General features: G+C 40.5%; 1 protein-coding gene across 1 annotated transcript in view; it reads right to left on the reverse strand.

Annotated features, from left to right (window-relative positions):
• Positions 1-4,768: 4,768 nt before the first annotated feature.
• Positions 4,769-27,966, reverse strand: part of LOC127384773 (tyrosine 3-monooxygenase-like) — a 30,058-nt gene continuing 6,860 nt past the window's right edge. The window contains exons 4-12 of the mRNA XM_051619708.1: positions 27,753-27,820; positions 26,520-26,570; positions 22,850-22,995; positions 16,933-17,068; positions 16,213-16,282; positions 14,449-14,505; positions 12,068-12,163; positions 6,573-6,706; positions 4,769-5,057 (exon numbers count right to left, since the gene is read on the reverse strand). Coding sequence (XP_051475668.1) covers positions 4,898-5,057; positions 6,573-6,706; positions 12,068-12,163; positions 14,449-14,505; positions 16,213-16,282; positions 16,933-17,068; positions 22,850-22,995; positions 26,520-26,570; positions 27,753-27,820 — 918 coding nt within the window. The 3' untranslated portion in view covers positions 4,769-4,897. The remainder of the gene's footprint in view (positions 5,058-6,572; positions 6,707-12,067; positions 12,164-14,448; positions 14,506-16,212; positions 16,283-16,932; positions 17,069-22,849; positions 22,996-26,519; positions 26,571-27,752; positions 27,821-27,966) is intronic.

Below are 27,966 nucleotides of genomic sequence, written 5' to 3' on the forward strand. Positions count from 1 at the left end.
TAAAAAGTCGTAACTAACCTTTATTCCTCTACACTCTTACAGGTACAGATTTTCCTCCTTCATGCTGAGAAGCTTCCTCTCAAACAGAAATGTTTCTCAAATGTAATGAAACACCATATGCAAAAAAATACATATTTTAATCCTATCTACCAGTCCTTTCCATTCCTTGTCCCTTTGCTCTGCCTGTCAACAGCCAGAGTCTGACTTTCTTTCTAGTCTGACTTTCTTTCCCCTGAGGAATTCTTGTGGTGGGAGAGAGTGCCAGAGATTTGCTTTCACTTTGGGTCTGAGCCACCAGCATTACCCAAAGTTAATGTATATGTAATACGATACAGCCAGTAACCCTTTCTGCCAATCTCTGATCATGTGCCAGCTGAAGAATGCTGCGAAGTAATGTCCTCTAACTGCATCTCAAAGCCTGCGTATACATTCCTGATTAGTGGTGGGTGAGATTACTAAGGAAGTATGTATATACTCCTCTGTTTCTTTGCCAACTGGAATTTCTCCATGCTGTAGGATATCTATGGAAGTAGGCTCCAGAAAACCTTCTGGTTTAGCAGTATGTGCATAAGGCAAAGCTACTGGAGGGTTTTTCCTGGTAGCTTCATTTCCTGCCTCAAGCAGTCATGTAGCACTTCTGTGCATGGTTAATTGATGGTCATAATTTACTGGGTAAATTATGGTATTTCAGTGATTGGTGTAAGATGATCTTCATGTGTGTAGTTGTACAACAGAAAGATTTCATGTTTTAGGTTTCCTCAGGAATACACTGCTATTTCCACGGAATCTGCTGTTTTGTGTTTACTTCTTCCTTCATGGTTCAGCCTAGATAAGGAACACAGAGTGTAACATATTTTTCTTTCCTGAAAGGTGTTTTTTTGGGTTTTTTTTTGTGATTTCTTCAATTGTTTAAGTAAGATTTACATTCACCAGGTAGTATAAAGGTCAAAATGTTAAGTGAACCAGAGGGAAGTGATTGAGAAGGCCTGTCTGAGTATGACAGCTCTGCCTTGTAATACAATACTATTTCTCCTGGGGATGGGTGGGAGGCCTGCCTAAATTTCCTCTTCCTGTCCTGCCAAATTCCCCAAATTGCATAACTGTGTATTCTCCTTACACAGTGGTACCCTTGGCATCCCTAGTAAATCTGCAGGGAAGCAGTGAAGCAGCTAGAGGCTTGAAGGTGAACCAAAATTGTTTTTAACCAGGCTTGGTTAGCCAAAAAACAAAACAAATCCAAACCCACAAACTGAATTTACTAACTCTCCCACGTATAACAGAACAACACAATACAGATTTAATAACATAGAGTATTTTGTTCTAAATGCACTCCGTCTAGGAAAAATAAGTTTATCGGGATAAGCAAAGGACTCATGGGGAGTTCATCAGTTCAGTTTCAAGTCACAAGATGTGTTTTACTTGGCTTTGGGGCTCTCTTGTGCAAGATTAATGTGAAACTGCTGAAACACAAACTGAAAAGAAGACATATTTTTACTGGTTGGTGCTTTTTCCTCTGTGCCGTTATCTTCATCAGCAGGCCTCACCACTGCCTTCCCCATCACCCCTGCTTTTGACTGAAGCATGAGGTACTTCTCGGCTTCTGTGAGGAAATGAAAGAATGACTGTTGGAAGAGCAGCCTGAGCAGTGTACTTCACAAGGTTATAACCCTGAAGGCTTTTGCTTTGTCACTACACTGAATCAGAGGAGAAGAATTTGGACCTTCTTTGGACCTTCTTAGAGGGGAGTGTCAAACATGACTATCCTGGGGTAGGTTTTGACTGAATAAGGAAGAAAAGATTTGCCTCCTTGGGAAAAATATTTACATTTCTTAAAAGTTCAGGTAACCAAATTCATTACTTTCAAAGCTTTGCTAATCTTTAGTGGAGCCTATCCTAGAGATGTATGCTGGCTGACTGTTATTAAGAAAATAAAAAGGCAAGTACACCCACAGAGGTTTTGATAATCCTGCTTTTATTGTCTGTGTATAGCACCTTAAACAGGCTCAGTGCTGTCGCTGGGACTGCTCAAGAGATCGGGTACTACTCAGTATGTGTAAGGGTGGGAGAATCTGGCTCCAAATGGTTTCTTTTTCTCTCTTTGCTACAGGAACTGGAAAAGACAAGGGTGTGTGGGCGGGCCTGGAGTCCCTCCAAGGAAAGTGTGAGGCCTTGGGCAAAACAAATCCATCAGGTCTCTCATTTCTTCCAAATATAGGTCTGTTCTGAGCAATAGCCAAACTCAAGTCTAAACTCCACATTCAACCGCTTCAGAGGGAACACATATAAAAGACCCTGTGGCCTACAGAGTCCATCTACAGAAAATATTTTGATAGCTCTTCCACTCTGGCATTATCTTCCACTTAAAAAGAAAGAAAAAGCAAATACACAAAACTGGAGCACATGGTTCAATTTTCACTGTAAAACAACTGAATTGATGAAAATAATACTTCTGAAAACAATCTGTTGTGAGCTATCAAGCTTTTTTGCCTATGCACCAATTGGCAGGAAGTAGACAGATAAATTATTACAATATGTAACAAAACAAATTGCTCTGAAGAGAAATGGTATTTGTGTGTGTATGAAAAGGATAAGCAGAATTAAATCCATAAAAGTATGCTGAGAGATTGTCCTTCATTGCAGCAGAAATATATTGGAAGCAAAGGAACTTACTTCAGTTCTGTCTCTATCTGAATCTCTAGCAAAACACGGTTTATGATATCCAAGTGTTCTCCTGGAGTAGTATAGAATAAACCTGGACTTAAATGAAAAAGAGAAAGAACTTGGGATGTTCATACTGTTGAGAGGAAGGGGTCTCGTAGCCATTTTTGCCAAGATACTTGCAAATTTTTCAGGCATCACCACATTTTAATAAGATGGAGCGGCTGCAGCAGCTCCAAGATCTTGAATACTCTGCTTCTGCCCATGGGAAAATTTTCCAAAGTGCTTATAGGCATAAAGATTTAAGAGACAAAATCCCACTAACTTTCAATAAGACAGTTTCTTTAGAGCCTGGCACATGGACAAGTTGCAGTGAGATAAGTTCTGTATTAAGTAACAGCATGTGAATTGCTCTGTTGTGACTTTCTGTGGACAAGCTTCTATCCCACAGTGACCAGATGAGGCAGAAATGATGACTCTTTTTCCTTCAAGAGCCAAACCACCTCACGTTTACCTCAGAGTTCAGACCATGTACACTGGCAACTAGTGGACTGCAGTGGACAAAATTGCTGTCTAATAGATGGCAAATATACTTTAGAAAAAAATAATTAGATTTTTTTCAGCTGTGCAGGACAAGTCTACCATGACATCTGTGAGATCACTGTCACCTAGCTTGAGCCATAAGATCCACATTGCCCCTGCTTATGCCATACCTGTAAACTGCAGCAGCTTCATCTGTTTGCTCTGTTGTTAAGAAGAGACGGAAGCCTTATAAAATCAGAGCCATAGAATTGTTTGTGTTGGAAAGGACCTTAAAGATCATCTAGTTCCAAACCCCTGACATAGGCAGGGACACCTCCCACTAGACCAGGTTGCTCAAAGCCCCATCCAACCTGACCTTGAACACTTCCAGGGAATGAGGTTTCCACAACTTCCCTGGGCAACGTGTTCCAGTGTCTCACCACCCTCACAGGAAATAATTTCTTTCTAACGTCTAATCTAAATCTTCCCTCTTCTAGTTTAAAATCATCACCCCTTGTCCTATTGCTACATGCCTTTGAAAAATGTCCCTGTCCAGCTTTCTTATGAGCACATGCTTCATCTTCTTTTCAAATAGTCTCCACTTGTGGACAGTAGAGGAAGGAAGGAGACACAAAAAGCATGAAAGTCTGGAAAAAGAAATTATGGGATTGATCCTGGGAAATGTGACCTGCAGAGTGTAGATAAATTTCAGACACATCTCAGAGAGGGACTGGAGAGGGAGGCACGATGAGTCAGAGCACATATCTGATGTTGTTTTCATAGGAAGGCTATATAGTTGCTAGTGGTTGATCTTAGGTTGCACACTACATGTTCCATATATTTGACCTTTTGGTTGTTATTATCATGACATCAATAAGGAATAAAGATTTCTAAAAGTCTTTAGGAGTATCTAAATCCCTTGAAAAAATGACGGGACAATGGTTCTTACGGCTTCTTTGAAAACACTTCCTTACACCCAAATTGCCTTCCCAGAATCCAAATTTCCTTTTCAAATTCAGCATTTTTGTATCTGACAGAGCCAGAGCATTATGGGCCTATTATTTTCTGCTTTTTTTTAGCCAAAGGAGAAATATTCTCTGATCTCAAATATGACAGGAAATTATTTTGCCATACTTGAAGGATACTGAATGAGATGGGAATCTAAAAAATAAATAATAAGCAGAAGTAAAGGGTTTCTCTTACAAAGTCTTGCGTTTGCACATTGTAAGGGAACCATTCATAATTTGTAAGCACAATAGCTGATAGTAATTGCTAGCAGAAACGAGCTAGCTGCAGGGATTGCTAACTGTAGGCAGCTAGCCAACCTAGAAGATTGTCATTGTGTCATTTAAAGAGCAAGTAAAAGACTGTGTAGCTGAAAAGTTACTGTGCTACTTTGTGGCAGATAACTAGAAAAGGTGGCAAGTAAATAAAAAAAAACATGTAAATGTCCAATAATAACAGATAAATACACTCCAAGCAGCTGTAACTCGTATCACCTACTAAAAGTTGGAGTAATTTGGTCTTGTTTGTTATTGAAACAAACTCAATAGGAATTCACTAATGTGGCTAAGTCAGCAGCCTAAATACAGTGCTTGACAGAGCTGTTTTGTGGGTTAAAGATTTTCACATGCAACTACAGCTTCATCACTAAATCTTCAAGTGTTGAAGCCATCTACAAGTATCTCAGTGCCCGGTGAGATGTACTGCTGCAGTTTTAAGAGAGGTTTTCAAGGGCCAAGCAGAGGTTTTTCAGTTCCTCTTTCATTTGATGGAGTGCCCTCTTGATCTTCTGAGGTGTGCTCATAACCTCTATGCTGCTGGTGTATGGGTTGTAGTGCAGAGAAAAAGGCTTTTTGATCTTCATTGCGTAGTTTCTGTGGGGGAAGAAGACAAGGGTGCTAGTCCAAAAGCCATTTCCTGGGGTGCAGAGGCTGCTGAGACACCTCCTCACTTTTAGTCCTTAACATTGCCTGGTGTAGTACATTGTCCCCACGGCTGAACCACTTGTAGCCCAAAAGATCTGCAGTGCCTGCTTTTCAGTGTATTCAGCTCAGACCCGTCTGTGCTCTTACAGCTCTGCCTTAACACAATCCAGAGTTATTACAGCCACAAGCTGAGGAATGCAGGAGCACAGCATGTCTTCCGCCTTCACTTCCAAGAAATAACCTGGAGTAGCTCTTTCTGCATGAAATTCTAAAAACCTGTTGATACTAGGCATCCTGGGCTATTTTGCTGTCTCTATTAAAAGAAAAAACATGATGGTTTGCCATTTTCGACAATATTTCCATTAAGTGCATGCTCGTAGGAACCCCCTGTGCTGCTGTTGCCTTATGTTTTCCGTTCTGACAGATTCTTGTGCCTTTGGTTATTTTTGAGCAGCTTTGGCTGCGCAACTCGCTTGAAAAAAATATAAGTTCTTTTCAGGTTTGCCTGAGTCAAATTCTCTTGAAGTCCCCTATTTTCTCCCAGTGACTTCTAAGCCACATTTTTACACATTAATAATGCAAGGTGAACCTTCAGATTTAAGATGAGTGGCCTAATTTGCCATTGCTATAAACCCAGCAGACAGTGCTTCTGGGGTAGAGGTGGGGGGAGAAGGGAAAGAAGTCTGGCCCAGATTCCCTTCCTCTAATCAGTTCCTCATTTCAGCTTGTCCATGCTCCTCAGTAGCTCCACAACCAGCCTCCTGCCTCCAGCCAGAATTGGTCATGTTATTCTAACTTTTGGAGATGAAGGCCAGAGTTGAAACCTTGTTTGTGCTAAAAAACCATTTTTTTAAAAAAGCTTTCTTACTGCATTACATAATACAGTTGAAGAAATGCACGTAGAAACACCTCAAGCTAATTTGAAATAATGCTATTTAGGTTGCAGCCAGCTACTTTGTAGAAATTAGATTGCCTGTGAATGCTGATTCTGCATTCTTGTGCAGATATAATCAGAGGAGAAAGGCAATCTTGTTTTTAAGCCTCCTGCTGATTCATGTTAATTCCTGAGTTTGCTATAAAATTTCAGTGCGACCTTGAGTAAAACAGTTCTTCATGATCTCTGGCTTGTATGGACCAGCACATGGGCACCCCAGCTCTGGCACTGTGGTCTACTCTTAAAATTCAGGTACAGAATTTACCTCAGACATTGCCAGAATGAAGCATTGCTAAGATGAAGCATAGGACAGAAAATAACAATATATAGTTATGATTTTCAATGAAGCTTTTCTGAGATAAACAATCTCACATTTAACTTTCTCGTAAAAAAGCCAATCTGCAGATGAAGTGTGGAGTGAGACAGCCTGGCACAGTTATTGCAGAAGTGGTAGATGTATTAAGATCAGGATCCAAACCAGCATCCCCCACCCCACCCCAGTGAAAATTACCCTCAAACACTTTACTTACTGCAGCTTGGCCTTGGCATCTTCAAAATTTTCTGCTATGAAATAGACAGGCTGGAAGGCTTGATCCTGATAGGGGTGAACTGCAGTCACTTCTGGATCAAAATGCTTGTACTCTGGCTTGTTTGATAAAGCATACTTTGTAACAGGAACAACACAGGTTAGAGCAGGTGAATGAACACAGCAAGAATTAGTGCCTACTGGGCTGTGAAATGCTCTTTGTGGAACAGTTAAAGGCAATATCAAGTTGTTGTCTTTTACCAGTGAGAGCTGCTTCTCATAATTAGCAGTTAATAAGACAAATAATGAATACTTTTTTCAAAGGAGAAAAAAAAATATGTTTCCTGTGTTACAGTGATGTACAATTGGGTACTATAGCCATATTTTCAGACAGGGAGGGGAAAGTTTGTGTCACCCCCCAAACTCTGAATATCTAGAAGAAAAAATAACATCATGCTGCTTTTTCAACTAGTATTACAGAAGATTCACAGCCCTGTGTGGCACTATTTCAAAGTCCCCAGCCCATGACACAGAGATCGCATTTCCTGCTGCGTTGAAGGACAGAATGCTCCTGGCATTTTCTGCACAGTTCCCATGCCAGTTAAGCAGCCTAAAAGCTTCCCTGAAACCCTAGATCTAAATACATATTATACTCTGTGTGTGCATGTTGGTGGCTTGGGACCCCAGAGGTTCTTCTATACATTCTTCTCAAGTTTTCCTAAACCGTCTGCTTAGGCAGACAGGAGGATTACGGAAGCCACTTATGTCCACACTGCTGTCCATAGGCACATCTATCAGTTGTTTACACATACTGGAGATCCCTTCAACCCAGCCAGCAGCAGAGCTTCTGACAGTGTAATTGTGTGGATATTGGTTGTTTGGTACCTGTACAGTATCCTGGGAAGGCAGCACAGCTCAGGCTTAAAGTGAGCTCCTGCACAATTTGTCTGCCCCTAAAACCCAAGTGAGATAGCTTACAGCTAGCTCAGCCCCAGTGACATACGAACTGCACCGTAAATGCACCTAAAATCTGGTTTGGCCTCCAGTTGGCCAAGTTGGTGAGTGACATTTCAGTGAAGTTTCCTGGGTACAAAAAAAAAAAACAGAAAAAAGCAATTTGTCCCACTCAATGTCAAGACCTTGCTTTCCACCTTAAGCCTGAACAGTGTGAGCCATCCACCTAAGGACAGTTTTTAGTACCCACATCTTTGAGATCTGCCTGTTTTTCTTTCTCTGTTCTTCCCCAGCCTTCAGAAGGCTCCCATCAGTATTTCATGATACAAATGCCAACTTGCATCCCATGGTACTTGCAAATAACTGGTAAGAGTGAGTGACACTGCACAAGACTTCCAGCTCCATCTGATAGCTGTAAAAATTCAGACAGTACCCTTAAGCACATTTTTAGATGTTTCACTGAGCTGAGCCTGAACCCTCCATTGCTGGAGGCCTGCCTTAACTAGTAGGGCAATTTACTGCAGAACTGATGCAGAAATTAGTACAGGACCTGAAAAATAAAAAATAAAATAAAAATGCTAAAAGTTGGTGGTTTTCCTGTTCTTCATTTGCAGTGTGTAATCGAAGAATAAACCTTGGAGAGCACTCATGCAATCTAAGATGGATGATATACACAAACATGAGGCTGCTCTTATAATCTTAGAAGCTCTGGGGACTACTGGGAGAAGATTTCAGAAACTCAGAACCTGACAGGGGTCCCACTATGCTGTCAGTGTCGAAGCAGAACTGAAATTCCATTGATTTCAGTGGAAGTTCAGCTTGAAACCGGATGGCCTTAAAGGCCTCTACAAGTTAAGTACTTGTTGTGCTGCAAGAAAAGCATATGTAGCACTGAGCGCTGCCAGAAGTGTGGTATGAGCCATAAGATTTTACAGTATGTAGGACAGAGTCCAGCTGAGTGTTAACAGGAGAAGCATTTTGGATAATGTAGAACAGCTGACAGAATATAGTGAAATAAACAGTGCAATACCGAGAACTGTTGGGGAGGAATTCTTACAGTTCAGAGGAGGCAAGGTTGGCCAGCAGTCAGACCCATTACAACTGTTCAGTTTAGACTTGGGGACGGTTATCCTGTCCCTTCTGATGCCTTGCTGCTGTCAATAAGTGCTCTGCTGGATAACAAGGATTCACGTGCAAGTCTTATGCAGAGGACATCTAGCTCTACCTCTATTCCTCCATCTTTCCCCTAAGTTATGCCTTGAGTTTGGGCAGGACCAGCTCATCCACAGAAAATAACTACCAGAAGCTGAGTCCAAACTGTTCAGAGTTGGAGCTGTGGAGAAAAGGAAAACATTTTGAAGATTTCATAGTCACAATGTGGTTCCCTGGGTTACAGTCATAGACCCACAGGCAGTCAGTCCAGGCTGCAGCTCAGAGATGTTCCCAAGCTTCCCACTGATTCTAAGTTCTCACATAACAGTAGCTGGACATACTGCTGTTCACCCTTTCCAGCTGGTTAGATGTTATCTTCTTGTAGCCAACCACCTTGCCTCAGTAACTCATGCCTTTATTGCCTCCTCTGTGACCAAATCATCCTGCTACTCCTGGTTCAGAAGCCTTCAGGGATTAAAACCCCCTTTCTTTGTGCAGGATGCTGCAGTATGTCTCCTCTGTCACATGAGCTGCAGTGAGTCTGCCTGTGCCAGATATGCTGGTCAGCTCAATGACATGGAATAGAGTTTGGGGCCCCCATGCACAAGCCCACATCTGGGCCCATACAGAGAAGACTGTCAGATAATTATCAGGATAGACAATGGTTTTCTTCCAAGCAGTAGCAAATCTTATCCAGAGTTTTCTCAAGAGCCAGTCTAAGACTGTAAAATGAGCTTTGTAAGAAACTGAAGGCTATCATGAGCCTCACTATCTTTCAGTCTTCATCTTCCCTATCAAAATTGCTTAGCCACTGCTTTATTTCTAAAAAAATCCCTTCTATGAAATGGACACTACACTTCAAAAAATTCCTGTCGTCAGCAGTAAAAGAAACAGCTGGCACACATTTTGAAGTTGCTAGCAGGTGCTTAGGCACAGGACTTAAGCACTTCACTCACCCTGCCACTGTCTATGTGGAAGTTAGAATCAGATGCTTATGCAGACTAGAAGGATTAAGTGGAAACATTTCTTTATGTCAGTTTTGTTTCAAATAAAAATCAATCAGCCATAAAAAGAAACTTCAGCACTTAAGGCCATGGATATAATTAATTTGTGTACAAGAAGTCTGTGATGCTCAAGGGGAAGTGCACAGAACCCACTAAGCTGCAGTCCCAAAAGCTAGTGATAAACTTGCAGAGCTCACAGAAGGATTGTGCAAGACACATGGCAGCGTGGCTGGTGAACTACTTGCCCATCTTCAGACTGTCTTAGGTGTTACATGTAAGACGGACATAGTTTTAGAGGAGGGTAATACTTCCTCATTACCTATTCAATATAAATGTTACCAGATCTGTGTGTAATTTCAGGAATACAATGGATGAAGATCTTGGTGGACTGAGTTGTAACAAAAGTTTATCCAGCAGCATTACCCATCAATTACTGATGATAAAAGTAATGACAAGACTGCCATTTATCAACTCAAGGACATTTACTACTTCCACTCTCAACCTTAGAGGTCTGTAATTTAAGAGGCACTTACACTTTTGTGTTAAATAGCACGGTTTTGTGAACAAACTGTGCCTACAATAATATAAAGCAGAAGAGTTTGTTTGTGTCTAGTGAAGAAAAGGGTAGAAAGAGAGGAGAGAGAGCACAAGGCTGGTACACTCAACTCTAGCCCCCAAAAGCAAGCATTTCTGATACAATTTTTACCTTCATCAGTGTCAAAATTAAACCGAAGACAGAGGCAGCATCTTGGAGATATATTCTGTGGTGCATATTACTATGAAAGCTAAATAAGTATTGGAGACATGATTAGCTCTGCCCTGTTTGACATGTACATGCATGTGATTTAAAGAGTAGGATAAATGTTGCCTTGAAATGTGCTTTAATATTGGACCTTTTCTGTTTTCCCAGGTAAATAAAGCAAGCCTAGGCTTCCTGTTTGTGAATGTAGCAAACATTGAAGGATTCTCAGAAAAACAGTGGCTTCAGCCTTGTCCTAGATCAGATTAACATGTAAACCAGATGCATTGCACTGGAGCGTGGTTTGTAAGGGAGGTCATTGTTCTGCTGTTTCAAAACCATATGTTTCACTGTTCTACAGGTGAGTGCTATGATACTGCTAGCACACTTCTGCTCATGATCATGAGCAGTTAGGCACAAGATCAGGTTGCTAGTTAGAAAGTAAGCTGTGTTTACTTATCTAGCAGGCTAATGAGAATGCAGATCTCTCAGTTCATCAAGAGATTTGCAGAGAAAGCTCTGCAAATCAAAAACCACAGCCTTTGCTCACAAAAGTTTTCAAATATGTTGGGAGAAAATCAATGCTAAACTCAGCAGGTGGTAAAATGAAGGCTGATAGCTGGGAGGGTTCTCCTTTCTCTTTGTTAACTCTTAATTGTCCGTCTTTTGGGACTCCTATTAGGAATGTCTTGGGATATAGCAACATATTATTTCTTGTTTCTATCTATTGGCTGGAAAGTAGGCTGACCTGTGCACCATTAGGAGAGTTTTATGATGTGTTTATGGTCACAACAATCCAACTACCTCCAGTTATGGGAGTCCAAGCTGTGCTAATCCAGCAATGGTTCCATCTGAATGTATCATGTAGCTGGCTGTTAGGCTGTTGTGTCTATGTGGTAAGCTTAAAATCTATCTCCTATGAAAAAAAAATAAATTCTGGTTTATAAAAATGCTTGAAAAGAGTGCTTTTATTTTCTTTCTTAATAATTAAAAAAAATTAAAATTCAGTATCTGCACAACCTGAACCAATTGAGACCTAGTGATACCAGGTGTACAGCTCCTCTTCCCACAGTTAATCTCCTGAGGCAGGGCAGTATCAAACCTGCATACGCAGTTTTTAATCTACATAAAACTCGAGATAGGATTAGTTTTGAAACATATTTAGAGAAGTGAAATACTAAAGAATTTTTTTTTGTCAGTGTCCATGCTATTTACAGTTTCTTTCCACTTTATTTAGTCCAGTCAGTCAGTGTCTTTCTGATTGCTGTGTGCATGAATCTCAGTGGCATGGATGAAGTAGCAGAGTTGATAATAGGCATAATATTGCCCTCTAGTGAGTAATTCAGAAAGGTACATGAGTTTCAGGTTAAAGTCAACTGTGTTACTGAGCAGTAAGAAGCAAATCTAGTATAATATAGGATGGATGATTTCACTGCATTTAATCTATTTAGCTGGAAGGCAGGTACAAGCCTACAGTAGTTTTCCCCCTACTCAGGAGCTTCTGGGAAGGGGGAATTAATTTCTTCACAAAAGAAAAATCAATAATTTAAATAATGTTCATTTATGTAAAGAAACAAAATTTTGCTTTTACTAGAGAGTTCATAAAATTGGATTATAGAAATCTTTCAATACAATATATTTAACACATACCATGAGCTCTCCATAAGACGAAAGCAGTCCTGCCCCGTAAGCTTTGATCGATCCATTTTGCTTGCAGAGACCAAACTCCACAGTGAACCAATAAAGCTGTTAATAATAACAACTTGTGAAAAACAGTCTCAACAGGCAGTTCATTTTCAAGCTTCCAGTTTTTCCTTGGATTTTTGTTTAGCCTCATTCCTCAATATTTTTGTATCTTTATATTTTGTAGTTTTATATACTAAGAAAATTCTTTTTTCTCTCGACATATATAAAACACAAAAAATAAAAAACTCATATTTTTTCAAAAGTTGCCATCACTCCCCCCCAAAAAATAATAATAAAAGAATTGTTCATGATAATTAAATGGGTAAGTAAAGTCATAAAGTCCTATCTTTCTTTGGAAGATGTTACAAATCACACTGCAACCTCTTAGCCAGCCCTGCGCTTCATTGTATTCTGTGGAATCTAACGGATTTCAACTCATTGTCCCCAGAAAGACATCTAGACCCCAATGGAGGGTTCGAGACCCTAGGAAAGGTACTTGAAAAGACAGTTTCCTTTCTCTTTTGTCTGTGTGATAGCATCCCAAGGAACTGAAGAGTGACTTATCCCTTAGCAGCAATGTACCCTGTAAGATTATACCAGTTACATTTTTATCATGCTCCAGTAGAAAATAAAGACACATCTCTCTGGGCTTTTTTTGCAATAAAGTGTGCTTAGGACCACTCTTCCTTTACCTGCTGGACATTAGTAGGATAAAAGCAACTCTTGCCTCTTCCAACCTGTTAGCCCTTCCCTTATTAGAGCATCTAAGGAAATGGACAGCAGAGGACCAATATGGACACAGACTGACCCCTGAGCAGCTGGACAGGTGTTATGCAAAATAAAAACATGGATAAGATGAGGCATTTCAAGGGTACAGGTTTATGTCACAATTCTTTCAAGTTTCCTCTAGGGACACCTGGCCCTATGCTGCCTCACACACAAGGCTGGACCTCGGCTTCAGTTTAGCCATAACTATTGCATTTTCAGCACCCTTCTCAAAGAACCGCAGACAGTTTGTAAAATAATATGAAACTCTTATGTTATTCTGTCTTTTTTGTCTCTGTCTTTCCTTTTCCTTCTTTCTCCCACCCTCTTTCACATGTCTTTTAATTACAATGACTTGGTTTTAGCCTGTAAAATTAACCCTAAAGAAACAGCATGCCAGGATCTTTCTTTCAGCAGAATCCTGAAACGCTTTCTCTACAGTACAGCTAATAATTCTGCATTCTTATTGTATTAATAATCTTTATTCTTCTTTAATCTTGTTAAAGGGAAAAGCCTCTTCAGTATCTCCTCATTTTGTGGAAGGTCTTTTCGACTGGAGAATGAGATATAGGAGGAAGAGGAATTATTTTTAGTTTTTCTTCATATATCTTGTATTTGGCTTTTACTTAGGTTCTTTTGGCTCTCATTGTTTTAACAGGGTACAAGACATGATACTAGTGGCACTTTGTAAACAAATGAACACTGCCAATTTCCCATCTCTTGAGCATGTATCCACCTGCTTGGAGAAGTCCAGGGACTGAAAGAAATAATGGCATTTCAAAGTTTGTCTTACAAGTATTATAGACACCAGCAAAGTTGAAACCCTTTAAACAAACTTTTAGTTAACTTAAATGTTGTCATATCATCTAAGCTAGTTATCTGTGTTCGCTTTATAATACAGAGAATCACAAGGGCTTCCAGAGAGAAAAAATAATTTATGTTAGACATCTATGTCCAGATAGCAAGTATGTTACAGGTTCTTTTCTGTCTTCACTTTCTAGTGAAGGAGCCTTCAGTTCACTTTCAAAACAGGCTAAGATGGCAGCAACTGGCTGCACAAGGGTTTTTTTGACAGGCATATACAGCCTAATGACTCAGAATTGAATGACAATACTTGCTCACAAATTGCTTTTAAGTGCCCACCTATTTTGTGAAATTAATGAATACATGGTGAGGCAAATTCTGATGGCTCCTTGCATCTTATGGAGGAGAAAATGCAGAAATCACATTGGGTATTCAGTCCATTAGGTAAATCTGGAAAGTGAATTGGGACTCTACTGTGGCTGAAACTGTAGGGATTCAGCTTCCTACAATTTCTTGTATTTCTTCTTACAATATATTCTTATAGAAACAAAAGTATAAGCACTTCCTCAGGTAGAATCACATGCTTCTGGGCTCTCCCAGAGGGGCTAAAGTCCCACCTTCCCAACCTGTGGATGAGGATAAGAGACAATCCTTCTGATGCTTCCATTTTTGTTGCTAATGTGAGACACTGGAGAAGAGCCTTCCCTGCACAGTAAGGGATGTGCAGTGAATCGTTTGGGTTTTGCCTCCGATACTAAACTGCCATCTGCACTTACTGTGGCCAGTTTCTCAATCTCTGCTTCAGATGATCCAAGAGAAGCCAGTCCAATATCCTAAAGCAAGTAAGCAAGCAGGCAGTGTTACACTGGTGTGATTATTCAGCCCAAGGGAGAGAAAGAGGGGAAGAGGGAGGGCCGCATCATTTCTAGCATGAATAGCATGAACTATTCATTGTTTTTGTCACCCAAAATGACCTTCCATGGCTTCCAGGATGCCTACCTCTCCCTGGCCCCCAGCTACATACCACTGGGAGCCACATTAGATGACTGTTCAGTCCTCAGTGTTTGCTGTGTAAAGTTAACCATCTCTTGGTGTAATGCTGGACTATGCATGGCAGAGATTTATAGGGAGACATGAGAAGAAAGGACAGCAAGGTGTGTTTTCTCTTTGCCATTACCTTTCTGTCTCTGTCAGAATTCTGCCTTTCTTCCAGCCTTTTTGAGTAGGTCAGATGCACACAGGGAGGATACTGTTTACTCTAATCTGTGCCCCCAGTTAATTGTTATTCTCACAATAGGAATCTGTAGATGTTTCTTCTTAGCTATCCCAGGAGCCATATCATGCAGCAAACAAACAAAATTAGGGCATTTTCACCATTCATCGTCTCATGTTGAATGGAACAAAAAAAGAATATTCATGGGGTGAATTTCAACTGTGAAAATACTTTGTGAAAAAAAGAAGTGAAACATGAAAATTAATTTAATGTGATCCCATGTTATATAGTCTGTGTTACAGATGGGAAAAGAGGAAAGCTGAAAGTTGAAATTGCTATAATCTCTTATTTCTAATGTGTCTTCAGTTCTGGGATTGAACTGAACTGAAGAGATTTCCTCCAGAATAAATTATAGACTACTAGGTTATTTTAAATACAACTCGTCTGAACCTGATAATACTCAATGACTCAACTTATGACCAAAATGGAAACTGGTATGTATCCAAGTTGATACAACCTTCTAAGTTGGAAACCACCTTATATGAAGTGAATTGGCTTTATTTTTAAGATAGACTCACAGGGACCTACATCATGTAAACTTGCTGCTCTTCTTGCCAATTTCCACACTGGCCACTGGTTGATAAGCCTAGAATGTGAGTTATCTTCTTCCCTCTGCTATGGTTTTGAGGCCCATTCATAGTTCTGAAGTCTTTAATTATAAGAGGTCATTGAGTTCACTTGGGTCTGACACTGACTGCTCATCCTAAATAGCCCCTTATTGTACAAAGAAGCCCTGTTTGCTTTTGGAGCCTCCTCACCAGTGTGAGCAATGCTGTGAGAATGTGGTGAGTGGTAAAAGGAAAAACAACTCTAATTAATGACATGCTGATTGACGCAATTAAAGTATCATGTGAGATAAAAAATGTACATCCAGAGACAGAACCATCCTGGGGGCTCGATGGCTGCTGCTGGTGAGGTTCATGTGGTATAGCACAGGAAGCCAGGGGAACTGCATAGTCAGTACAACCCAAACAAGCACCACCACAGGCTCCACTGCTATCCTTCTAGAGACTGACATGGCCCTCCCACAGAGAAGTCCCACAAGCACTGCCTGCCCTTCCTTTTACCCAATGTCCTTAGGGAGCAGTGTTACCACTCCCCTGGAGCAGATGTCTCCCTGGGCACTGCTAGCCCACCACCCCTGGAGGTTGCAACTCAGGCACAATCAAGCCTTAAAATAGTGTTCCATGCCTGGTGAGCCTTTGAGGTACATCTGGCCTGCTATCTATACCAGTTGCTTAAAGAGCCAGCAGAACAAGCTTCTTACCTGTGAGAACTGGGCAAACTCCTTGTCAGCTAGCATGGGAACATGACCCAACAACTCATGGCAGCAGTCTCTGGAAAACAAGTGACCTTTATGTTTAATAAATGTTTCTTTTCCTGCTCTAGCTGGAACTTCCCATGAAGGACTTTAGCCGATAGACCCCCAAATGGAGTTAGTGTGAGGGCTGCTCTGCAGTAGCTGCCTCCATACCTGGCCTGGCTCTGCAGTGAGCATGACAGAGCATTTCCTTCTGCCATGGGAAGCCAGCTGCCCCCTGCTACCTTGGCTATTGTCTCACTTGGAATGGACAGGCACCAGTCTCCTATGTCACAACATCTTTGAAAGGGCCCTGTTTTGTCCCAGCATACAACAAAAGTGTCTGTGCGAACTTGTAATTTCTCATGAAATGTAATTGCTGTTGTCTGGCCAGCACTTGCTGGGAGAGTTTCACAGCAGGGAATCAAACCCCAGCAGATGGTAACTGAAGGCAGGATGAAAAGATTAAACCAGATATTCTCCAGTCTTTTCCTTCCCCAGACAACTTTGTAAGAGAGACAGAGACCCACACCCTTTCATGCATGACTTCCCCTTCTAAATCTCCAGCTACCAGTTTCTCAAATTGTTTCATTCTGTGGACTATGGATAGAGCTCCAGAGCTGTTCCCAAGAGAACAATCCCCAGCACATTCAGAAGGATGGGATTGTGCCAGGGCATCAAACTTACGGTTCTGGGGAATGCATAGGAGCAGAGAAATGTCTTATATACTGTGTGCTTTGGAAGACACGAAATGCCAGACTGGCAAGGAAGTCACGAGCAGACAGCAGTCCTGCAGCTGGTCTCAGCTGGAAACCTGTTCTTTCTGCAAAGGGAAGTAAGACTGAATTCAGGTGTTTGTAGGGTTACCTATATGGCACACTTAAGTCAGGTAAGCAGTTTCAGAGGACCTTTATGTTCTGTTGCAGTAACACCATCCACTTTAGCATAGCAGGAACATCCCAGCTTATCATTATCGTCATGCCCCTGTACTGCTAAGGGTCAGACTGCTGCAACATCAAATCACCAAGCCATCCACCCTTAACATAGTTACACAGCAATTATATGAAGTGTGGGAGTACTACATAACCCAGTTTACATTTTTAGCACATTTTCACACATTTATCTCCTATATACCACATGTCAGTGATGTGTATGAGGTCACGTATGATCCCCCCTGATCAAGGAAGGGACAGAACCTGAATTCTTAGGCTGGCTAGTCTATTATTTCTTGGATTATCTCTCTCATTTCCTGTATAACATGTGTAAAAGAAGGCCTTAGATTGGGAACACACTCCATCACTACCGTTGTCTGAATGTTCCTGGCTCTTGCCTGATTCTAAGTAACTGTTTAGCCCCCTCCTGCAGACTTTCTTATTCCTGATGCTGAAACCCCTGGTACTTTGCACTGTTGAAGACAGAAATAGTCTGACGATGGGTCTGCTCTATCTGGTCATTTCTTCTGTTCCTCAACAGGCCTAGGTTAACATACCCCTAGGGTAAAATTGGAGCATACTGTTCAATTTAATTTCCCTTTGTCAGTGCATGCTCAACATGCATAAACTACCTCAGCACTTCTAACACTTGCTATCAATTTTATCTTTCTATCTGGACCTTGTTAGAATGGGAACATAGAGAAGAAAGGGCAAACAGGTCCTCATCAGAGATAAGGGTGCTGGAATTTGGGCCTTAACCATTTAACATCAAAGTTTCCATCAGCGCTCTCACCTGTTCTTCCTCTCTGTTTTTTTTCACCATTATGTTTGTCTACAACTAACTACACAGCCTCCCAGTGATGTGCTTGTGTGTGTTTTGTTCTGCACATGTCCGTAGAATGGGACAGAAGAATGCAGTACTGGTGTAGTGTGATTTCAGCCTCTGCTATCAGTGTTACCCCAGGACACCCTGCATTATACAAAAAGTCTGTGAGAGATGACTAACAAAATAAGCAGCCCTATGGCCAGCAGGATACAGAATCTACATTTCCGTGGGAAACTTGTTGGTGGTCTGCAAAGCTAAGAAAATTGAAAATCAGTGCTTTAAAAGAGAGACAATGATAATCTTTTTGAAGTCCTATATTCAAAATCTGTGTTGCATTCTCAGCTCCCATAAATGACATTTCATCTTCTTTAAAGCATAAAACTACATTTTTAAAAAAATTCAGAGATGGCTTTATTCTCCCTTCTCTATCCATACTCTATTGTGTCATGAAGCCTGGAACCTAATTTATTTTATGTAAACAAAAAAAAAATAAAATCCCACCCAGAAACCAAGCCATTTACAAGATTTGTTTTGGTTTGGTTTTTAATGTTTCTTCCAACATTTCTTGTCTTGCTCTGTCTGGCTACTAGCACTTTTCTCATTTAAAAAAAAAGAAAAAAGAAAAAAAAAAAAGAGTAAAAAATGAAAAAGAGAGAGAGAGAAGAAAGGGGCAAAAAAGGTTTAAAGGTTTCACTGGCAGAATTAGAAGTGATAAAACATCTGAAGCTATACAGGACCAAAAAAGAGTGGACAGAAAGGAATGCTGCTACTTGACAACGTTACAGACCAGGCAGTTAGCATTTGGCGTTATTATCTTCTATTGCTCCTCTGAATTCAAAGGCAATGGGTACAGGACTGCCTCAAAGCTGAATAGCAGCAAAAAAAAAAACAACTATGGAGATTATGTCTTTATCTTTGTCTATACGCTGAGCAAAGGCATCAGAATTAACCAGGGAATCAGAAGTGGCTGTAAAGGAGCTTTCTATTCTCGCCCATCCCCAGTTAAGAAAGCAGAGTGTTTGGGGGAGTAGGCAGACCATGAGCTATGTCTCCTTAGGCTCTGGCCAGGAGCTGACACAAGAGGTGTGCTCCCTGGCTGCTGATGCCTTATTAATCCAATCCAGAGGAATGTGAAAATCTCAGAATCAGGTAACCTTTGGACTAAATTCTGAGACTGAGCAAAGAGAAAACTGCACCAGCTGAAAAATATATCAGATGAGAACCAAACCCTAGGTAACTCAGTTTTGGAAGGACGACCTAGAGGTCTGGAGAAATTTATATTGCTTTAGCATGTATGTCAGAGGAGCAGGAAGGAAAATGAACATTACAGTTTATGTTCCCTGAAATGCCCTTTTAAATATAGGCCAGTGAATCAGACAGTCTGCTGATGGAACAGACTTGGCCAGTTGCCTTGAAAAGCCATAGGAAAAAGTTATCTGCTGAAGGTAATATCTGCAAATTCTGAACTTCTGTTTCATTACTGCACAAGAAAACCAGCAATCAGTAGAGAACTGGGGGAATGGCTAATCAGACCTGTTGCCCAAAGATCTCTGAAATCAAAATGATTTGAAGATAAGGTCTTGAGTAGTTGACCTAAGGTGATCTGTTAGGCTTAATTTTGACCTAAAAAAATCATGTATACAGGCCTGTGCAGAGTTCACTGGCTGTAATTTCTTCCAGCTGTGGAGGACAATGAATGCCTAAATCCAAACATTTTTCCTAGAAAGATGTGCCTAGGTTCATCTAGTTAACCCTTTAGAAAAACACTTGCCATTTAAATAGTCTCATGGTTAATAATTTAAATTCCCTCAAAGTAAATATTGAATACTTCTAATGTAGATCTCATTTCTGTTCAAACCGGCCTCACTAGCAGGCCAGGCAACAGTAGGTAGATCTTGCAGTTCAGCTTATATTGAAATCAAATGGAATTTCTTGCTTGAGTTCACAGATACTGCTCAGTAAAAAAGAAGATGCAAGTCTACCGGGAGATGTGGGCTGGTTATGACACGATCACTTTCTCCCCAGAATATCCTTCCCTCTCTTTCTCCATCCCTATAGTTTATTATATTCAAAGCTGCATCAGGGGAGGTTTGTCAGAGCTGTGCCAGGGGATGTGTAGACTGGACATTAGAAAGGATTTATTTTTTGAGAGTGGAGTTGGACACTGGAACAGGCTTCCTGCAGAGGTGGTCAATGCCCCAGGCCTGTCAGTGTTTAAAAGGCATTTGTACAATGCTCTTAATAATATACTTTAACTTTTGGTTAGCCCTGAATTGGTCAGGCAGTTGGACTACATGATCATTGTAGGTCCCTTCCAGCTGAAGTAGTTCTGTTCTACTCTGCTCTGCTCTGCTCTGCTCTGCTCTGCTCTACTCTATTCTATTCTAATACAAAGTCTTTTAATCATATATGCTAAAGAACTGTCCAGTCCTTAGAGGCAGTATTTAGCAAAGATACGTCCTGGGATTTATATCCTGAATAGGAGAGTGGGACAGTTCAGGGCTCACCCAGAGCTAACCAGTGACAGGAGGAACTGCACTATGCATCTCTACATAAGCTGTAGTTGACATACATCCAGTCTGTGCTAAGGAAGTTTGGGAGGCACATCACAGCCTATAGTTGGGTTAAGGTTTGGTTGGTTAAGCACTGCACACCTGTAACACAGGAAAGACCCTAAGTACACAGTTTATTAATGAGTTTAAGAAGTAAAAATTCTGGCCTTGTTGATGCTGGTGTCCAAATTAGCAATAACTCTTTGTAAATCATACTCTTCACTCTGCTTGTTTGGCATGAAGCTGTCTTGAGCACTTATTTTACAGACCTTGCAGATCCTTCTGACTCAGACTGAGTTTGTTACAAAGGGACCTTACAATAATGACAGTCTTCATGCTAGTCTAGAAAGTATCCTGCATAGTGAAATTACCATACTATAGGGAATCACTCAAGTAAGAGTTCAGGTCAAAAACTCATATAGTGGGGCTATAACAGCTTACTTACTCTTTATTGTGTCTAGCTGTAAACACAGTTCTTTTGAACTAATTTTGTTCCATCTATGTATAATCTTTTACAAAGCCTGTACACTAAACTAATGCAGGTTTTATCTACAGTTTAAGGATAGCACCAGTGGTCTTGAGAGCCATTCTTTCAGTTTTCCTTAGACACCATTTGATGAGGGAATGAAATATCTCTGAAGTGCCTGATTCTCATTCCAAGTCAGAATAGTTCTAACAAGCAACTTACACTAAACACACTGCATTTATAATAGATGAGTTGAAACTCATTGTGAACATCTTCTCATCTGTTATTAGTGCAATTTTCAGAATTACTCTTTTTACTGCATTATTTTTTGTCTAAGACAATTTGTATGTTATAGAGAAAATTCAGAAGAAGAGCCTACAAAATAAGTGAGCAGTCTGAGATTCCAAGCAATCAAATTGTGTCAACCAATATAAGCAATACAAATCATATTATGACATGATGCTCTTACATTATCCTAAATTCTCCTACTTCGAAATCACCTGATTCACTTAAAGAATACGAATATGTGTGGTAATCAAATCAGCATCTCATGATTTCTGGAGCTCCCTGCTGAGAGCTGCTGTGTAAATGAGATAAGATGAGATAAGATCAACAATTTCACGAGAAAAAAACATTACTAGAAAAGTTACTAGAAGAGGGAAGTAAGATGGGTAGTTAAATTGAAGGAAAAATATGTGAGAAAATAAATAATGCATATGCAGAACTTCTGCTACTGGTTATGATGGTGCTCATGAGACATGCTTTGCATATGCCAATCCTCCATTCCCTTACGCTAAAAGTGCAATAAATACTATCATTGGACAGTTTAATATTCCATAAAAATTGCAACAGAAAGCTTATTCAAGCTTACTAGCATGACCTACTTATACATGGAGTAGGTCACTTGATTTTGTGAATGTTGTATCTAAATTTAACTTATTTAAAGTTAACCCATGCTTGTTATTATTTATGTCATTCTAGTGACTAGCTGTTCTTCTCTCTCTGGCACATCTCCTTGTAACTAATAAGGAGCAAGAAGGCTTTAAGACTGACTTTCTTTAGTTGTTCTTGACAACAGTAGGAAAACTGCTGGTTGACATAAAGCACCTGGCCTTGAGAATCCGTGCAGCCTGTTGCCTCATAAAAATAGTGCAGGCTCCTGTCCTCTCCTGCCCCTTACTAGTCAACCCCCAGCTAATACCCTAACAATCTTATGTGTCCTTTCATTTTAGGCCACGTCTTCATGCAACTACAGACTACCACCACCATCTTTCTGCTCTACTGTCAGCCATGCCATAGTTACCAGAGAGTTTAGTGTGGCAAATGGGGCCACAGAGACAGAAAGAAGCAGTGTTCTTTGAAGGTAGCTGCTGACTGATTAGAAGGACCTCCTGGAAATCATTTCCCCTAGCACACATTGCCATCCTGTCTCAGGCATCAGAAAAACTTGACCTTGAGAGGTAAGTAGCTGTACTTGTGTTTGGGTCTTAGTGGCGGCACAGGCATAGAAGCATAAAATACAGCCAAACCCATAGAAAACCTGCATGAAATCATGGGGAGCAGTGTGCTGTGGTGGCTGTACTGCCTGTAGTACTGGAATTAGCTGGTCAGTGCTCCATCAGCTTCAGGCACTCACAGAGCAAACACAAACTTACGTACAGGTTGGTCTCTAGATGTGCCTCGTGCTGCAGCTTGTCTTGCACAGGGAATTCTACAGCTAATCAGCTCCACTCACCAGCTTGGGTCCTATGAGATGGTTTGTGTGTGTATGTGGTTTGCAAGCATAACTAGGAAACCCTAAAATAAACCATGGTTCAGAATGACTGACCTTTTAAAAATCTGGAGACATCCTGAAGCTGAGGTATGTTATCCTCTTGATAACCACAGTATTTCTCCAGCTGCTGGAAAGCATCCAGGTACTGCATACAAGCATGAGTAGGGTAAAGGCTGCTCAGTTTCCTGTAGACTTCTCTCCTGAAAAAAAAAAACTGTCTAGCATGACGCACCTCAACTGAGCAGTACTTGCCTGCCCTACATACAGATCCATAGAGATGCCTAAACTCCCAGCTCAGGCAATGGACTAAACCTCTGAACTCAGGATACCTGATGTTCCGAAGATGATGCCTGGGTAGATGCAGCAAAACATATTTTTTTCTGTTTTTTTTTCTCCTTCAGAAGGTGGTTTCTCTTCAGCAAATCTATTTCACCCCTTCCTACACTCTCCATTAATGTAACAGGACTCTAATCCTAATTTAGAAGTGTTTCTTGCTTAGGCATAAGGGTGTTGGAGGTACCAGGGAAATCCCAGGGAGAAAGCTGAGGCTGTGGTCCTCTCTGTGTTGTGCAGTTTAGGGATGGAATGAGTCAGGTGTTCCCCCCCCTCTACATTGGGTACAACCTGAAATGCTGGTCCTTCCATCTGCACGATGAAGTCTAGCCTATATTTGACTCTTACAACTTCCTCCCTAAAAAAGCACATTTTCTGATACTGAAGAGTAACGTCTGGAAAGGCAGAAAGGTTCATACTTTTGCAGCTGAAAATGCCTGGCATGGGCTATGTATTTGAAAGACTTGCCAACTCCTTGAAGTATTTAGCCCATTATACAGAAAAAGACCAGCTGAAGAAAAATATATATAACCAGATCTGGGCTCAGGCTTCAAGCATCTCCCAAACAGTGGTGCTTGGATTTAGAGCTGTGGTTTGGAATGTGTTTAGCTGTTGCAAAATAAACAAGTAGTAGAACCTTATAGAAATGGTTATTTTTGTTCAGACATGGCCCTAGGCTGTTAACAATTTTTAAAACATTGTTTTATGAAAATTGAGATCATTCTTGGAAATACTGGGTATGGAAAATGACTTTTTGTTGGTTTTGTATTGTATTTTTTTTTGTGATGCTATTGTTGCTATGGAGGTGATAGCCAGTCTCTGGTAATGGCTCTCTTCATTTGTATGAATGTCTTACACAGTGTGGGAGTAATGAACCAGAATGAAGCGGGGGAGGAAAACCTTAGGAGGAAAAAACATTAAAAGAACATAGGGAAACAGTGGCTGCTGTCACTATTGCAAAAGCCACAGGCGACTGGGCCATTTCCATAGAAGAATTAGGAAAAAATGAGTACTAGAGTTCGAGTGTTGCCCTGGCTTATTTCCCCATAGAATTCTACTGACTTCAGTGGGATTGCATAGGATCTGAATCAGTACACAGTTCATCCCCAGACTGGAGCCTAGAGAGAGCAGGCTTGTTTACACTTCTGCACATATGGTCTCTTTTATCAAAGTATCAATCTACTATGTGTCCAAACATAGTGTACCACAGAAACGTAGGAAGTCTCCAAGACTAGTGATGAATTATCCAAAGCTAAGTGTCGCTCCTCTCTAAGTACCTCTAAAACAAACAACTACATTCGCTCCAAAGTCAACAGAGTAGCAGATATTTCCAGGCAACAATTTAGCTTGCCCTAATGCGGTGTCTCCAATAGGTGTAATGCCTCACCATATGGAAGTGCCATCACTCAAAAGAGCATTAAGCTACTACTTGATGGTACTTCAGTCCAGAGATGGAAAGACAAACTGCTAAAAGAGCAGTCTATGAAACACTCTTGAAAGGAAACTCAGAATGAAGGACAGAGCCAGCCACTTCAAAGTCTTCAAAGGCAATGATCTTATTTTACATAAATTTCCTTATTCTTTTAGAAATAAGTGGCACTATTCACCCTTATTATGAGGATGTGACAGGTGCATCCCCATAATTTTGTCCTAGTTTCTCCCTTTTTCTTATACGGCTTTTACCCACAAGATGTCTTTTATGACTACTTAGTTTCAGGGCCTTCCAAGAACCCTGCTTGAAAACAGAGATTAGGATAATTTGTACCCTCTGCTTTCTGAAAGACGTATTTCTTCACTTGATTAGTTTTCATTTTTATAACCATGTTGCTACAAACTGAATACATCCAACAACTCTTCAGAGTGAACACCAAGGGAATTTAGTCTGTGCTACAGATTTCCTGTTCAGATTACAGTTCAATTGCACAGCACTCAATTTAGTTGTGTTGTACTGCAGCTGACCTCTAGGCACAGCCCCAGGGGCTGTGATAACAATTGGGAGGTTTAATTTTGGAAGCAGCTTTACATAACAAGGCAACTTGGGTTGCTAGGGCTGGCTGTCTGGGGAAATGGACAGATACTCCTTTAAAGGTCTATTCCATTACCACAGTGGGACTGATTCTAGGTGGAGAAGGACTGGAATGATAGAGGTTGGCAACAAAAGGGAAAAACAGGAAAGAACACAAAATTAAATTTTCTTAAATATGACGTGCCTACACACCACCCTATGCCAAGATTGTTGGCTAGTAGTAGCAATCACAAGCATGACAGCAACCATCAATCTTTGACAACTGAAGTATGCTATAAAAACCTATTTGAGCTTGATAAAAATGTGACTGCCTGGATGAGTTGGATGCAAGGTTTCTATGTGATTGTGGGCAATAACCCTCAACATTCCTATGGCATAGTAGATTTTATTTCAGATAAAATAATAACTGAAAAATATGTGATGGCCCTGTGATTGAGGTTCTGGCATGAGACATCTAACGTATGGATTTAATTCCTGGCTTTGACCTAAACTTTTTCTATAATATTGGGCAAATTACATAAGCTCTAAACTTTTTTTTTTTTTACACAGTTTTAAAATGTGCTCAACATTCTTCCTTTTTCCCACCTTTAGGCTGCCTTTCCTTTAAAATCGTAAACTTTTCTAAGCAAAGACTCTATTTTATTGTGTGCATATATGGCACCTGGCAAAACTCTGGGACTCTGCTCTGAGCGTGGACATTTGGAGAAATTTAGGTTTGTACTGTCATCGAAATGTGTAATTGTTGCTGCTTACTGAGATTTGTTAAAATTACTGGGAAATAGTGGAAATGGAGTTATATGAAATAAGAACTCTGCTTTCTTTTGCATCTGCCACATACTTCACATAAAGCCAGCAAACATACTTTGAATTGAATTAATTTCTTGTGTTTGGTGGTTGAAATGGGGCTTTTCTTGAATGGCAAATCTTCAGGAGAAATAAAGCCTCCATTAAGAAATCATGTACTCATGCAAAAGTAGCTTGCCATCATTTCGTATGACTTTACAGTGTAAATAATATATCCTTGATTTGGAAAGGTGGTATTTCTGTTACCAGCATAGCTATGGTTAATTAGAGGTCAGTTAGAATTATAGGCTCCAGGTGTTTTCTTGTTTCTGTTATCTTGATGGGAGTGGCAGGCAGGAGATGGTCAGCAAAATGCATTTTGCTCTAGAAAGGAAGTAGTTAAGACCAACCCTGAGAGTGGCTTTCTGTAAAACAAATTACCACAAGGCGACACTTAACCAAGGAGTAAAACCTGAGATGGATAAATATGATTTGAAAATGTTACAACTGTCTCACATTGCCGGACTTTCCTGGGATTGCAGCGGAACGGCTCAGGAATCAGAGCGTAAGTAACAAACTCACCAAGTTGCCGTCTCTTGTGCTGTGTACTCGATGTGAGGCAAAGGGTCTCCTCTGTAATGAGAAGATTACACATGTGTCTAAAGCAGGTTTTAAGTTCAGCTACCAAGTTTGGGGGGGTTTGTGTGTTTGTGGTTTGGTTTGGTTTTGTTTCTGCTTGCACCATGAATATTTGCTATAATGAAGGTAGAAACAGCAAAACAGTATTTAATTAACACCTTCTCTGTCTTGGTAGGCTCTAATGTGTGCATTTTCTCTGCTCTTCCAGTGTGGGGAGGAAACAGATTTTTTTCTTCTGCTTTGCTGAAGAAAAAAGAGGCCTTCAGCCTTATCTTTTCTTCTGATGTAGACAATCTAGCAACCAAAACACAGTGTGCGCCAGCAGGCTCCATAGCTGGAGGACATGATCAGCACAGTATCATCCCAGAGAAGTGTTCACAAACTCATCAGCAGAGTGCTGTCCAGGCACACACTGCATGGTAACCACTGATATCTCTGATGGGTAGTCTTCTCGTTCTCACTGTTGCTTATCAGTAGCTCAGACTCAGTTCTGTGTGTGATTTTGTGCTGTTTTGTGCTGCTCTATCTTTGATACCTATATGATGGTGGTGAGAAAACTGTACTCAAATAGAAGTGTCTCAAGACCCAGGACATCTCACTAGTTCTTGGACACCACAAGGCTGATAATCCACAACCAGTTGTACCTACATATCTGATTGACTCTGTTAAACAGCACTGTGATTCTGGTAGTTTTACACATAAAGGCAGAAATATTATCAGTCACCCCCACAAGACCTGAAAGGCTTTGTAGGTAGCTAATGCGCATGGCTAGAGACATTTTATCAAACAAATAACAAAAATACTAAATTGCTTTTCTTTGTCAAAAATATGTTACTTATAGTTCCTTGAAAAAGACTAGCCTCAGCTCAGCAGCTAGTTATAAAAGAAACTTCACAATTGAAATAAAAGTATTGTATTGAGAAATCACCTCTGCTAAGATGAAATGCAGCACTGAAGGAGATGTGAACACAACCCTAAGTTTTTGTCTTAAGATATATTTGCTGTGTTGTAGGAAAAGTCTGTTATGTTTGGAGTGAAAGTTTCTGGGGGTGAATTCTGTTTTCTAAAAGATAGCCCCATTGACGCATTGAAAAATGTTTAAGTCTCTGGTATTTCTTGCATGCTAAGATGTCTGAAAGCACAACAGAAGCCTCTCTACAGCTGCATTGTACTTACGCTCTGTAATTAAAGGCAAGATCAGCAAAGAATGCCCTTCTTTTCTTGTACTCGATGTCAGCATACCCCTGAGTTAGAAAATAATTTGAAAAAAAATTACATTAAGAGAGATTTGTCAGCATAAATAAAATTGATAACAAAAGTTTTCAGAAAACCTAGGCCTCAGATAGGTTGTTTTTCTCTGAGGCAATTAATCTTGAGCCTTATGGGCAGG

The sequence above is a fragment of the Apus apus genome, chromosome 1 (genome assembly GCF_020740795.1).
Source record: "Apus apus isolate bApuApu2 chromosome 1, bApuApu2.pri.cur, whole genome shotgun sequence".
Classification (NCBI taxonomy): Eukaryota; Metazoa; Chordata; class Aves; order Apodiformes; family Apodidae; genus Apus; species Apus apus.